This window comes from Apium graveolens, chromosome 10 (genome assembly GCF_009905375.1).
Source record: "Apium graveolens cultivar Ventura chromosome 10, ASM990537v1, whole genome shotgun sequence".
NCBI classification, from domain to species: Eukaryota; Viridiplantae; Streptophyta; class Magnoliopsida; order Apiales; family Apiaceae; genus Apium; species Apium graveolens.
In genome coordinates, this window is record NC_133656.1 from 221,314,354 (window position 1) to 221,328,712 (window position 14,359).

At 33.2% G+C, this 14,359-nt stretch overlaps 2 protein-coding genes and 1 pseudogene across 2 annotated transcripts; all 3 read right to left on the bottom strand.

The window, feature by feature from the left end:
- Positions 1-912: 912 nt before the first annotated feature.
- On the bottom strand, positions 913-1,664 carry LOC141691867 (uncharacterized). Its single transcript, XM_074496619.1, has 2 exons — positions 1,433-1,664; positions 913-1,379 (listed from the first exon to the last, which is right to left on the bottom strand). Exons 1-2 carry the CDS (start codon positions 1,662-1,664, stop codon positions 913-915), a joined length of 699 nt encoding a protein of 232 aa, XP_074352720.1.
- A 4,979-nt stretch (positions 1,665-6,643) lies between these two features.
- On the bottom strand, positions 6,644-9,293 carry LOC141689383 (pentatricopeptide repeat-containing protein At2g22410, mitochondrial-like; annotated as a pseudogene).
- Positions 9,294-10,446: 1,153 nt separating this feature from the next.
- Positions 10,447-13,678, bottom strand: LOC141693870 (CASP-like protein 5C3). Its single transcript, XM_074499060.1, has 3 exons — positions 13,345-13,678; positions 10,967-11,099; positions 10,447-10,881 (listed from the first exon to the last, which is right to left on the bottom strand). Exons 1-3 carry the CDS (start codon positions 13,479-13,481, stop codon positions 10,678-10,680), a joined length of 474 nt encoding a protein of 157 aa, XP_074355161.1. The 5' UTR covers positions 13,482-13,678; the 3' UTR covers positions 10,447-10,677.
- Between the last annotated feature and the right edge of the window lie 681 nt (positions 13,679-14,359).

The window sequence follows — 14,359 nt, forward strand, 5'->3', positions numbered from 1 at the left end:
AGATCTACAACTGCTTAAATTATGATATTTATACAGATTGAAGTTGTTATCAGAAGTTGAAATTGGTAAAAACTTTAAGGACTGTAAGTTGTAGTTATCTAGTCTATTTCTCATGCATTTGTACTTAATGTTTTTGACATCATCAAATATCTGTTAAACTTGTATATTTTGTTAATTTACAAGTTGGGGGAGATTGTTAGATATATTTGATAATGTCATGGCTAATATGTTTTATGTTTAGCTTTCAGATCTTACGTGAACAGGATAAATCAGTACTTAACTGTTGATCAGTACTTATACTGGAAGTCAGGACTTAAGGATATCAGTACTTATATTATCAGGAGATAATCATCAGAAGATAGATATCAGAACTTAAGTGCTGAAGGACAATCAGATAAGGACAATAGCTGATTAAAGGAAAGAAGATCGAGATAAACATAAGAAGAGATATGCATGAAGAAGGAATTCCGTGAAGAATGGAATACTTGGAAGAAAAGATATCTGATTGATATATTTTAGGAAGCAGAATTATATTCCATATCAATTAGCGATTATCTTGTAACTGTGTAGTATATAAACACAGACATAGGGTTTACACTATAAGTGTTATCATTATCGAAAGTATTATTCATTATAACCCTAGAAGCTCTCGTGATATTTGTTCATCACTGAGAGGTAACAGTTCCATACTGTAACAGAGTTTATTGTTTCAATAAAGTTTGTTTTCTGTTACTTAAGTTCTTAAAGTTCGATTTAAGTGTACTATACACTGTATTCACCCCCTCTACAGTGTGTGTGTGACCTAACACTATTCCCGAAATTTTCCCCCGTAGGTGTTGGGTCGTTAGAATTTCGCCCCATCCTAGCCTCCCAATCAGCATCATTATCGCTCCTCAACCACTTACTCCGGTTCTAATTCGCCGCCCTCCTCGACGGTGCCCTCAACCATCCACCCCATTCTTTCTGAACATCCTCCCCTCTATTATCTATATTCTTCTGACAAAATCTTTCCGTATGCATCACTGAACCATAAGCAAAGCAAAAGTCCCCAAGACGTTCGTACTTACAAGTTACAGTAAAATCCGTACCATTATTCCTCAATATTCTCTTCTTTCTTTTCAGTGGTTTACGTACATCCAGCTTGACTTTGATTCTCATAAACTCCACCCATATGCTCGAGTTATTCTTCATATCGTACTCCATAAATTCACCAAAGAAATCTCCTAACTGCCTCCCCACTGCCTCAGACATAAATCCCTTAGGCAGATCATGAATTTGAATCCATATTTCTAGGCTCCATAATGGGACATTGAGTGGCTCCTCCCCCTGAGGTATTTTGCTAATAGCAAGCATTGCATTGTCGAAAGACCACGGCCCCCCTTGTACACCCAGCATAGATCCTCTTTATGATAAAATTGAAAAAGAAAAATACCAGGATCAATCTCCTTGATATTGACTCCCATCATCGGTTTCCACATGTCCGCTAATTTGGTTGTCATGGCCCTTGTGTTTATATTCTTCTCCGTTAAGAATCTTCCCACCAAACATAGCTCATATCTATTCACCTGTTCTTCCACCTCATCACCAAAAATAAAATCTCCAGTCTCTTCCTCCTCGATATTGAGATATGCCAAATGCTCTTCCAAGTTTTGAAATCGTGCCATTGTTAAACTCTCACAGACTGGTTAACAGTTTGAAGAGAAATCCAAAACTCTCACAAAGGGAGAGAAAACATATAATGTTGTTAATCTTGGTAAGTATTAAATAATTTTGTACTTGTTAGCTATGTAACTTCTATTTTGTTGGAACTACGTCCAATTTAAAATACATTAAATTAAACAGTGTAATTATTTTATAATGTAAGGAACTCCAAGTTACACAACTGAGTTAAAACGAAACAAACGAGGTCCTTATTGTATTCAGAAAAAAAATATAAATTCATTAAATAATATATATATATATATATATATAGTGAATACGTCATCAATATTTCTTTTCTGAGGGGACAATTTTGAACTTTATAAATTTAAATTTTAACTTTTTTTTTCTCCTTGAATTGGTTATTTGTTTTCTTGTCCCCTGTTTCTATTTTTACTTATCCAAAATGTTAAAAAAATAAAAATAAATTGATGCCCCATTTCTATATTAAAGCAATTATCAATTTATTTGACTTTTGAATAAAGGTAAATTTTGATTTATGTATAAGAAAAACGAGACAAAGAAATCATTAAGGATATTAAACAATTTCTTAAATGTAAACATGAACTCATTTGAAATAAATTTGGGGAAAAAAATATTCCCTCTTCGTTCCATTCATTTTAACCACATATTTCTTATTATGTCTTGTCACAAAATTATTGTCCAGTTAATATGATAATTTAAGTGGCAATTATTAAGTAATATATTTATTATAGCTTTTAGTTATTTAGTTTAATTGAATAAAATGTGAAAATTTGACCAATTACAACAGGGAAAAATATCTAAGAACTAATTCTTAATAGAAATCCATTACAATATTTCAAGAGTACATGGAGTACTAATTTGACAAATTCAATATTTGATCTTGTAAAATACGAAGAAACGTGTAATATTTAAATTTATATAGAAGATGTTGAGTTAATTAGTCCTCCATTTTCAGTGGTTTATTTGACTTTTTGTGTTTAAATTGGCTAAACTTTGACTCGAATTACATATAATTTTATAATTTTAATTTTTTAATAATACATTATTATAAATGATGTTATAGATACTTTTTAACGGGTACAATTTTTATAATTATGAATAACAATATTATATATATTATTTGTGGTCAAAATTTGATCAATTTAAGTTGCAAAAATCGTCAATAATTACGGGATGGAAAGAGTAATAAATAAATAAAGAGTAAATTGCAGGGGTGTGGCTAACGTTTACACTCATTTTCAAAATATTAGTCCGGATTTTCAAATTCACAAAATGGTGGTTGAATTTCATTTTTGCATTTTAAAAATGTGCCTACCGTCAAGACCGTTAATTTTGCACCGTTAACTCAATTAAAAAATGTAAATCACAGGGGTATAAAGGTAAAATTACATCCGTGTTTAAGAAAAATAAATAATAAAAGAATACAATATATCTCCAGTCCCTGTGTCCCCAACTTCATCCCCCTCAAATCCCCCACTCAAACCTTATTTAGAATTTCATCCCTGATCTATCTCTTTCTCCTCCTAGTAGCCGCCGCGCTCCTTCCCTCTCCATCTCTCGCCGAAGTCAAAACCCTAAAAATCGTCAACGACCCCCGACCAATGATCTTTTTCGAGAAATTCAAACATATTAAGTGCATACATGACTAAATCCTAAAGAACAACAACAACAATACATACAAACTATACATACACTGGATGGCAACGACGGTGGTGGTAGGTGATGGAGACGGAGAAGGAGATAGGGGAAGAGAAAGGGGTTTTCATTATTTTTGAATTGGGGAGAAAGTTTGGTGAGTTTTAATGATCGGGGATGGAGGAGATAGATGGATGATGCTGGCGAGAGTTTGGTAAATTTTAATGATTGATGAGTTTTGACATGATCCTCTTTCGATTTTGACAAGAGAAATCACATGGTTGTTGTTGTTGTTTGATGTTAATCAGAGTACTGGTGATGTGATTTGGAGTGAAAATGAGCTGAAAAACCAAGAGAACCGAGCTGTTTTGGCCTCGTACGAGGCTGCCGGAAAATTTGACTGAATTTCGGGTTAGCCTGCAGGAATCTGGAAAACCAAATATCCGGCAGCTTGTTTTTGTCGAGCAATTTCCAACCAATCTTTTTTAAATAGATTATAAATAATATGTGGATTGGTTTGAAAATTTTCAGATAATTAATTAATTAATTAATTGATGAATATTAGTGAATTACCCAAATTATCCCTGATAAATTAACGGTGTTAGTGCAAATTTGACGTTGTCATGTTTTTGAAAGGCGAAAGGTAACTTCAACCACCGTTCTGTGAATTTGAAAATTCGGCCAATATTTTGAAAATACGTGTTCTGTAATTTACTCATAAATAAATGAGTAATGTAAGAGACACAAAAATAGTTACAAAAAATTATTATAAAATGACATGACACGGTGAGGTGGTAAGATGAAATAATTTAATTGATACTATTATGATGGATTGCAGGGGTACATCTATATTTAGTTAATAAACATTTAACACATTAGTTAATAAACATTTAACACGTGGCACTATCTTGGGAACTAATTTTGTATCATTTTCCTAAACAAATTACTGTGTTGAATAAGGGGTTAAATATCAAAGTGGTCACTCAACTCAAGATCATATATCAGTTTAATCATCAAACTTAACGGGGTATCATTTGGATCACTAAAGTAATAATAAATATCAAACAGATACCTCAAAATATGTGCTCGAGAATTAAAATTTATTTTATGGAGTTCTAAACATTTTTTTTAAATCTTATTACAACCAAATAAAAATTTATGAATTCATAGTATTTTAGATGATTTTTTGAGATTTTTAAAATTTATCTACTAATTATTTTTATTTAAATAAAGTAAATGACTACAAAATTAAAAATAATTAGTAGATAAATTTTAAAAAATCTTATTATATTATAGAAAATACTAGAATTCATACATTTTCATTTGGTTGTTATAGGATTCGAGAAAAATATATAGAACTCCATAAAATAAATTTTAATTCTCGAACACATATTTTGAGGTATATGTATGATATTTATTATAACTTTAGTGATTCAAATAAAACCCCGTTAACTTTGATAATTAAACTGATATACGGCATTCAGTTGAATGCCACTTTGATATTTAACCCGTTGAATAAGTCAGGAGACTTTAAGTCCACGGCATGGTAAGCAGTAGGGCGACCAACCGGCAAAATAACACAAACCTCAGTTCCCTTGACTTTTGTGCTAAGTTCCTGCACTCACAGAATCTTATCAAACTTAAATTATACAGCAAATGTTTATAAACTAATTGGTTCTCTTAAATATTCAGCATGCATCATGCCGGTCGACCTTCCTGGCAATACAATAGATCTATCGATGTACTATATAATATAATATGATGATAATATAACAGTAGTAAGACGGGTGGATGCAATGTACTGATGTACATTTAACATTCTGATTCTGTCGATTAATTTTATTATTGTTCCTTCCGTTAATGTTGGATTACACAAGTTGCATGTAAAACATGTGAGTTCAGTTGTTATCACCAACCAGGAGAATCTTTATCTTCTTCTTTGTTCATCATCATGGGGTTTTTAACATTAGTTGTTGCAAGTTGATATATATTGATCATGACTACTCCAGGAAATTAGATCTGAGCCAATGGCTAGGCCAATTGTTGCCCCCCATTCATCCCCTTTTGTCTAATCCATGTTTTCCCATGTGTAATTTGTAGTATATGATTTAGGGTTTGTCGAATCATTCTTGAATGCACTTCAGTAATCTTGGCTTAAAGAATAAAATGTGCTTGTGAAGATGATAAAATAAATGCAATTTCGGTGAAATGTGGATCAAAATAGGGTTAAATATCAAAATGTTCGCTCAACTAAATATCATATATCAGTTTCATCATCACACTTAAAATAGTATCATTTGAATCACTAAATTAAATGATAATAAATATCAAACGGATACCTCAAAATATTAACTCGAGAATTAAAAATTATTTTCATGGAGTCCTAAACATTTTTCGTGAATCATATTACAACCAAATGTAAAATAGTATGAATTCTAGTATGTTTGATAATATAGTGAATATTTTTAAAAATTGATCTTAGTATATATTTTTAATTTATAGTTATATTTTTTATTTACATAAAAATAATTAGTAGATAAATTTTAAAAATCTCACTACATCATCTAAAACTAAAATACTAGTAATTCATAACTTTTCATTTGGTTGTAATAGGATTTCAAGAAAAATATATAGAACTCCACAAAAATAATTTTTAATTCTCAAGCACCTATTTTGAGGTATCCGTTTTATATTTATTATTACTCTATTGATTCAAATGATACCTCCGTAAGTTTAATGATGAAATTGATATATTGATTTCAGTTGAGTGATCATTTTGATATTTAATCCGATCAAAATATCACATAATTCGAATATAATGAAAAGGATGAACAAAAATACGTAAATTTAATGAAATGTAAATCAAAATACGTAATGCCGCGTATTTTAATTATGACACTTTGGATTCAGTTTTTATGTTATATGTAAGAAACGGTCCTCTAAATCGTTGGATGATAAAATGGGCGGTGTAGATTTTAAAAAAAAATTAGTACGTACTGTCCTGATATAGTAGGAGGTGAAAATTTGTCATCCAACGATGTAGATACCGTTTGTTACATACACAGTCCCTGACAAAAAGTTTCTGGGACCAGGATTACCTAATCATTCTGCAATGATATAAACGTTACTCCTAATGTCTCATTGAATTCTATACGTTACTTTTCGGCACGCTTTTCAATGCTCATTTAAAACATAATTCCACAATATTTTTTTTAAAAAAAAATTCTTAATAAAAGTTTCATGTTTAAACTTTTATTCAAAAAAAAAATTGAAAAAAACATTACGGAACTATATTTTATAGAGGTCTCGAAATGCGTGCAAATAGTAAACGTATAGAAATCAACATGACGGAGAGAGAGTAATTATTATGCTGCACTTGATGCCTGCTGCCTAAAATCATACACAAAACATGAACGGGCCGATATAGTTCACCAATATTACTAGAGGGCTGATTTTGGCCCATTGCAATAAGACATGCTTACCAAGATACTGAATGTATGATTATGAGGTATTTACATGGTTTATGGTAGTCCAAGAGTTCAACAGATCTTAGCACTAAACTTGGTTTTCCAGGACCATAAGTAAAGTAAAAGGTTGCATAAAAATTCTGGAGACTTTTGCAGGAATGGGATCTGCCAAGTGCTAAACAACAAGCATTAACATGAAGCAAAACCTTCCGAGGGTAGGGCAACTTATCATTTTACCAATGTGTCAGAATTGAATTGAAAAAATATTCTATCACATTATCATTAGTAGCTCTTTTCTGAAAGTAGGGAAAAAAGAAGGGAGCCACCGGCCCTCTGGTTCGGCCACTAAGTTGAAGCTTCAGCAGTTTGTGTCGTTATTGAACCAGAGCAAACTGAAACATAATCACTGAATAAATTCAGTAGACTCGATAGAGCTGATTCCGCTGTCTTTTGTGATACCATGCTGCTGCATTAATTTTCTAATCCTTTTCATATTCTTCCCACCTTTGAGCTTCACTATATATGTTAGAGATGAGCACATAAAGCCCTGCACTGTATGACTCTAATTCCAGTACATGTTTTACAATTTGCCGTGCCATCTCAACATTGCCATGAATCCTGCAACCACCAAGCAGAGCTCCCCAAATTACAATGTCAGGCTTCATTGGCATTCTTCCTATCAACTCTATTGCTTCTCGGAAATGCCCTCCTCGGCCGAGTAAATCAATCATACATGCATAATGCTCGATATCACATGGTACTCTATATACAGACGTCATTTTGTCAAAGTAATATCTTCCCTTATCAGTAAAACCACAGTGGCAACAAGCAGAAAGCAATCCCGTAAATGTTATTTTATCAGGCAATAAACTGTCATCTTCCATCCGTTCAAAGAGTTCAATTGCTTTAGATCCATCCCCATGTAGTGCTAGGGCCCCAATCATAACATTCCACGAAACTACATTCTTCTCTGGTATATCAAGAAAGATAGCGAAGGCTGTTTCCACAGAACCACACTTTGCATACATATCTACAAGTGCATTATATAAAGTTACACCGGATAATCCCTTATTATTACAGATGTGATCATGGATTTTCTTTCCCATTTCCAGATCACCAAGTTGACAACATGCTGATATAACACTAACTAGGGTAGTCTCATTGGGAACGTAGTTTGAACCACACATATTAAAAAAGAGTTCCAAAGCTTCACTGAAGCAACCTTCTTGAATATAGCAAGAAATCATGGAATTCCACGTCACAACGTTTTTCAAAGGCATCTGATCAAAGTATCTCCTGGCCGAATGTGTCAGTCCTTGTTTAGCGTAGGCAGTCACCATGGTAGTCCAAGAAACCACATTTCTGTCCTCCATCCTATCAAATAGAGCTTGAGCTGTATTCAGATACCCACATTTGGCATACATATCCACCAGAGAATTCCGCACATAAATATCAGTCTTAACCCCGTTAATCTCAATATACGAATGCACAAACTTACCTAATTCCACATCACATTTATTAGAACAAACAGAAAGTAGACTAACAAATGTAAATCCATCAGGTTTCACCCCAAAGTCCCTCATATCCGCAAACAACAAAAACGCTTCCTTGCAACAACCCATCTTAGAATACCCACCTATCATCGAGTTCCAAGAAACCAATGTCCTATCGCTAATCTCACGAAACACTTCACCAGCACAACCACTCATCCCACAACCAAAATAAAAACTAATAAGCACATTTTGCACACAAACATGAGACCCAAAACCCAATTTCAGAACCTGACCATGAACTAAAACCCCTTCCACATACATAGACTTAGCACCACAAGCCTTGATAACAAAAGGCAACGTAAATTCATTCGGAGAAATTCCAAAATAATTCATTTGTTGGTAAACTAAAACAGCCTTAGTTAGGATCATCACTATTAGAATAACCCCTGATCAAACTATTATACATATGTCTATTTCGTTCAGGCATTTTATCAAACAGTTGGTGTGCATAACCGATATCGCCATTTTCCGGAAGGGCGCAGAAAGAAATGAGTTTACTGAGGGTCACAATTTGATTAGAGAGGCCATTTATTAATAATTTGGGCCTGAATAAGTTTGAGGTGCTTCATAGATGAGCATTTCTCGAGGTGACAATTTAGGGTTTCATGAACATGAGAGCTGAAGCTTTGGGTTCTTGAAATGGCGGGAACAGAGAACAGGGGTTTGTTATGGCGGGAAATAACGGCTAGAAATTTGAACATGTTGTTCTCTGCTCATTTGTTTTGTGGCAGAATCAATCAACTAATCAAGTTCTTAAATTTACAGTATTGTTGAGTGTAAAATATTAAAGGTTGAATAATTTTTTACTGTGTATAGTTTTGAAATATAATTTAATGAACTCAGTACACAGGTGCCTAACCAAAATTTGTTTTCTGATTGGGTGTAAATCAAATCAATTAAAAGAAACTATTAAAGTGGAAAATTCTAAAGCCAAAAACTTAAGGGTGCGTGGAGTGATCTGGCTCCTTCTATTCACATCAATTTTCTCGTCTTAAATCTATTCGCGTAAATTTTCCGCGGATAGATGGTTATAGTCATCGGACCACACGACCCTACTTTTAATATCCTCGAAGCAAACACAATCACTACCCCAATCATAACACTCTATTTGCACATTTGCTGGAGATATTCTTTGTCTTTGAAAAAACAAAAGAATGAATTCAAAAATAAGATAAACAAATTAATACTATGGTTCTCAGCACCTAAAAATTTGAAAGGTGTGAAGTTACCAAGTTTTTCTACCTGAAAAGAAAGCTGATTTTTGGGTTTGTAAAACAATGCCAAATGCATTCAAATTCAAAATGTGTATTGAAGTCTTGACTCGTGCAGAGTTCAACTTGAATAAATAAGAGTTGAGTTCAAACTTGTCTGCAAACAACTCATACTGCCCTACATGTCTGAGCCACTAGGCATCATCGTGATAGTGCGTGCCCCCAGCAGATAATTCAGATCATGGGTGTAATTAAGCCGAGCCGTGTCGAACACTGTCTTGTTTGGCTCGAACTCGATCGAATCTTTAATTTTAAATTCGAAATTCGGCTCGTAAAAAGTTCGGTAGGCTCGGGTTCGGCTCGAAAACTCGAATTAATTTCACTGAATATTAATAAAAACCCAAAATATTATCGGTTCGGCTCGCGTTCGATTCAATAATAAATAAAAAATATTTAAATTATTAAATATTTATATAAAAATATATTTATAAAAAAAATTAAAGATAATAGAGACTCGATAATGCTCGTGAACCTTACGAGCCGAGTAATTTGAATCTCGAGCTCCGCTCAGTTAAAAATTCTAAAAACTCGAGCTCAGCTCAATTATTTCGAGTCAAATTAAAAAATTTACGAGTCGAGATCGAATAGCTCATAAACAGCAGTTCTGTTCGTTTACATCTCAGTATTTTACAACAATTTCGACCTCAATTATAGTCGACAGAATTATGCGACTTACCAATCCTCCAGGAATTGTTGCCGAATATTATTTATTTATTCTGAACTACTTTCATTCTTCAAACCTCAAAATTTTCCAGAACAGCGACATAAATTCATAAACAATACCTCAAAACCACAGGTTCTTTTCAAAGAATAACTATACAGAAAGCTACTTTGGAATAGAGCTCTTAACCTCATAATTCTTTATTCAATGGAGCCACCAAGAACTCCGGTAACATATTTATACAATTTTAATATGATTGGTGTGCAGATTCAGCAATGCAGATGCCTTCTGCAATTGTTTTTACACTGTATTACACTTCCTACTTCTGAAGAAGGCACCATTCAAATTTAAATGCTAAGTGATGTACTTCTATGTGACCTATAATTGACTTTCTGAATGATTTTTTTTCATAAAGAGGGGAGGACCCAAAGATTACAGAGGGAGGAAGCTAGAGAAAGGCACCACGACAAGAAGGCCATGGCAGCGGAGAGTTGGTATCTCATGCATATCTTTCCAGCGCAAAGGTTTACATTAGAATGCCCGGATGTGATCAAGATATCTGTCACGCTAGCTGCTGAGCACGCTGCAGCCAGTGATAGAAATGAAAGGACCTGTAAATGTGATTGTTTATTAGTACATGAGAAATTTATGTAATGAGTTGCAGAGATGTAAATATGAATTTATTGAGGTACATACCCAATCTCCTACTGCTACGACTGACATTATTGCAACTTGACGAGGTGGCCGCTTCACAAAGATGGAGAATGCATCAACCACTGCTAATGTTAAGCTCCACGGAATCACCAAACCCATTATTGTTACCAGAAAACTGCATTATAGTATCAGGTGTTTAATTATAGAAATTGAAAATTCTATACTATTGATTTGTGTGCATGACCCCTAGGTTTAAGTGCAAGAAATCTTGATGCAAGTAAGCATTGGCCAATCAGTAAGGATATGTTTTACAAAGTCACAAGCTGATGTGCAATTTTTGGAATTAAGCTCACAATCATACAGATTATACAGCTCTCTTCAATGAAAATTCCTGCAGGCTTAGAGCACAAGGACCTCGGACACATTTTGGAACTATATCATGTGTGTTCTACTTTCTAGTATTGAAATATCAAACCATTCCCGAATTAAGGTTCTTTGATTTGCTACAGACATTAATTTAACACTGAGAATGTCTGCAAGTTCCAATATTCCTAGATCTTAGTCAAAAAAACTGAAGAGATTTCTCTCCAAAGGAAGTTGAAATAACGTAATTTTTTATTGATATATTACCTCTTACTAAGATATTAGTAACTTTCAGTAATTCTGAGAAAACATAGTCAATCACCAATGTAAATCTGGCAGGCTCAGGAACTCAACAAAGTACGTTTGTAGTTAGAACCATGAGCTGCAACACTACCATTATAATCCTTACTTCTCAAGGTACATCATGGCTTCTTCCCACAAGACTACAGGGATTAACTTTTCAATCCATATATTTTTTCCAAGACCACTTTCCTCTATTTCTTTTTTTTTTAGTTTTTCTGTTACTAATATAATTGCATATTCACTTGAGGCAATCTTGAGGGAGATCATAACTATACATTTTTTACCCAATTACCAAGAAAACCTATTGGAAACTTCTAGCCATCACTGATTAATTTAAACACAAAGGAGAACCCTTTCATGAAATGGAGGAAAGATCAAATTTTCCCGACAGATATAGATCAGAACTACGTCTAAACTCTGAAATAAGTCCTGTCAGAGGAGTCTCTGTGCCTAACTGAAATCAGAACAAGATACTTAAGATATGCCTGTATATTATAATTGCATGTGTTATTATTTAATTTTAATTATATGAAAGGCAATCTGAGAGCCTACATACCAATGTGTTATATCGACAAACTTAAGCATTCTAACTACCGATATTTGACCATCTTAAACCATACAAATTGCAGTTTATAATCCAGCTTCAAGCAGTTGACACAAGCCTTATAAACTTAATCTAATTCTATGAAGTTGACAGATAACCAAGATAGGATATAATGTCTACTAGACTACAACTCATATTACACGAATTAGTTTTTCTGGCTCTGCAATTTGTCTGTAAAATTCTAGTCCAATAATTAAGCTTTCGCTTGAAATTAATATCCCTCCCTTAATTACATAAAAACTAAACAATAGATTTACCCAATGCACACCTGAATGGTAGCGGCAGCGGGTTCCCTACGATTAAAAAAAATTGAAAAAAAATGTCCTGCTTTTTTTCTGCAATTATGAGTTGTCTACATCCTTTTATCTCCACCGAACAAGAACAAAAACAAAAACAATAGTAGCTCGGGAATTGGAATTAAAATCGCACAGTGTAAATTTGACTTGTGCATACTCCACTAATAAAATTGAGTTGTAATTTATAAAACATAAAGTTTGAAGCTTTAACACTTTCCAGGAAAATTCCATTTAAGAATAGTTTTCTGAAATTCTCTGTGTTTTTAAATTTGTTAGGAAATACATGAAATTAAGCAAGTTAATCAATGGACTAATAGAGCAAGCAAAACATGGAAAAGGACCAAAAACTAAAACCTTGGACAAATATAGAATTAACAAACAAATCAAGAAAACACTATGACAAATCAAGGAAAAAAATAAAAGTAAGTGTGTACACATGCATCATATATTTATGGCTACCCGCCAGATAAAAACAATTGTTGTCACTGTTCTCACGCTAAAATTGTTCCATCCGAGCACATGGACGTATTAACTAATATATAAAGGGAGGGGGGAGGGAGGTGACTAACCAGAAAGAAGTATAACTATAGAATTGGACGATACTTTAACACTCCCCCTCAATCGTACGATATTTTTCTCGCTACGATTGACAACATCGGACAAATACAAACAATACCAATATCAATACCAACAACAAATATTTAAATTAAATAAATGGGGTGCTCCCTAAACCGAGTTCTGTGATACCATCTTAAGTAACCAGTCCGTAGTCCGTCTAAAACAGACCTTAAGGTGGTAGAGGAAGACCCGAAAATCTTTAACAATATAAAGGGAGGGGGAAGGAGGTGACTAACCAGAAAGAAGTATAACTGTAGAATTGGACGTGAAAACACATGAAGAGAAGAGAAGTGATGGAAAACAGAGCTTGGCCAAGTCTCAAAGCTAAGCTGGCACTTGTTCCCAGAGCCCCTGGATATTCTTCTTCTGCCATTTTTCTGAAACTTTTGTCATAACAATTTAGAATTCTTGTTCTGTTTGTGAATATGCAGGCATGCCATGTTTATCTTTAGATGAAAGCTGGTGGTTACGGCAGACAATATAGATGGTGGTTTGGAAGATGAATGAAGTTTAGAGACTTTTCGACTCTTTCTTTGTCTTCTTGAACATCACAGAAAAAAGAAAAGAAATAAAGGATTCCCTTTTCTTTTCTTTTTTTCCTATTTATATTTAAAAAGTATAAAAATTATATTACTATAGATCCCAGTTCTAAAAATTATGGACTTTATTGAATAATTACTTGATTAATCATTACAAGATACTTTAACGATTCGATTTCGGAAACCGGTCAGTCTTGAATATTTTTCTTCGATAAATATATTAAGCTTAACTAATTAATTAATATTCTATTTTTTTAAAATTTATGCGATTAGTATTTCGATTTATCATTTCGGTTAATAACCGACTTTCAATTAATGACTTCAATATTCTTTATCCATTAATTTCAATTATCGTACATTACAATATTGCTTTCAATCAGGGACGAATCTAGAAAAAATTATTTACGAGGTCCCTGAATAAATTATGAAAGACACCCTCTTATTTTTTAATTTCGGGGGGAGTATTTTTATATTTTTTCAAAACTCTTAAGAGTGAAAAGATGTAAAAAAATATATTTGGGGGATACGTATCCCGTGTTCTTTATCGAAAAATATAGTTAAACCTCGATAAATGAATACCGTTGACACTGAAATATTTTATTCATTAATCGATATTATTCATTTATCGAGGCAAAAAATACACTCTCTTTATTATATTGGGACCGAAAAGAATATTTATTTAACGAGATTATTCAATTATCGACTATTTATT

What these genes read in the sequence shown, in the direction of transcription:
- LOC141691867 (XM_074496619.1), bottom strand. Translation starts at nt 1,664, where the DNA reads ATGGCACGATTTCAAAACTTGGAAGAGCATTTGGCATATCTCAATATC. An exon ending in TATCAAGGAGATTGATCCTG is followed by an intron (nt 1,380 to 1,432) that starts GTATTTTTCTTT and finishes TGGGTGTACAAG; the next exon opens with GGGGGCCGTGGTCTTTCGAC.
- LOC141693870 (XM_074499060.1), bottom strand. Translation starts at nt 13,481, where the DNA reads ATGGCAGAAGAAGAATATCCAGGGGCTCTGGGAACAAGTGCCAGCTTA. An exon ending in TACAGTTATACTTCTTTCTG is followed by an intron (nt 11,100 to 13,344) that starts GTTAGTCACCTC and finishes ACTATAATGCAG; the next exon opens with TTTTCTGGTAACAATAATGG. An exon ending in TCGTAGCAGTAGGAGATTGG is followed by an intron (nt 10,882 to 10,966) that starts GTATGTACCTCA and finishes TCACATTTACAG; the next exon opens with GTCCTTTCATTTCTATCACT.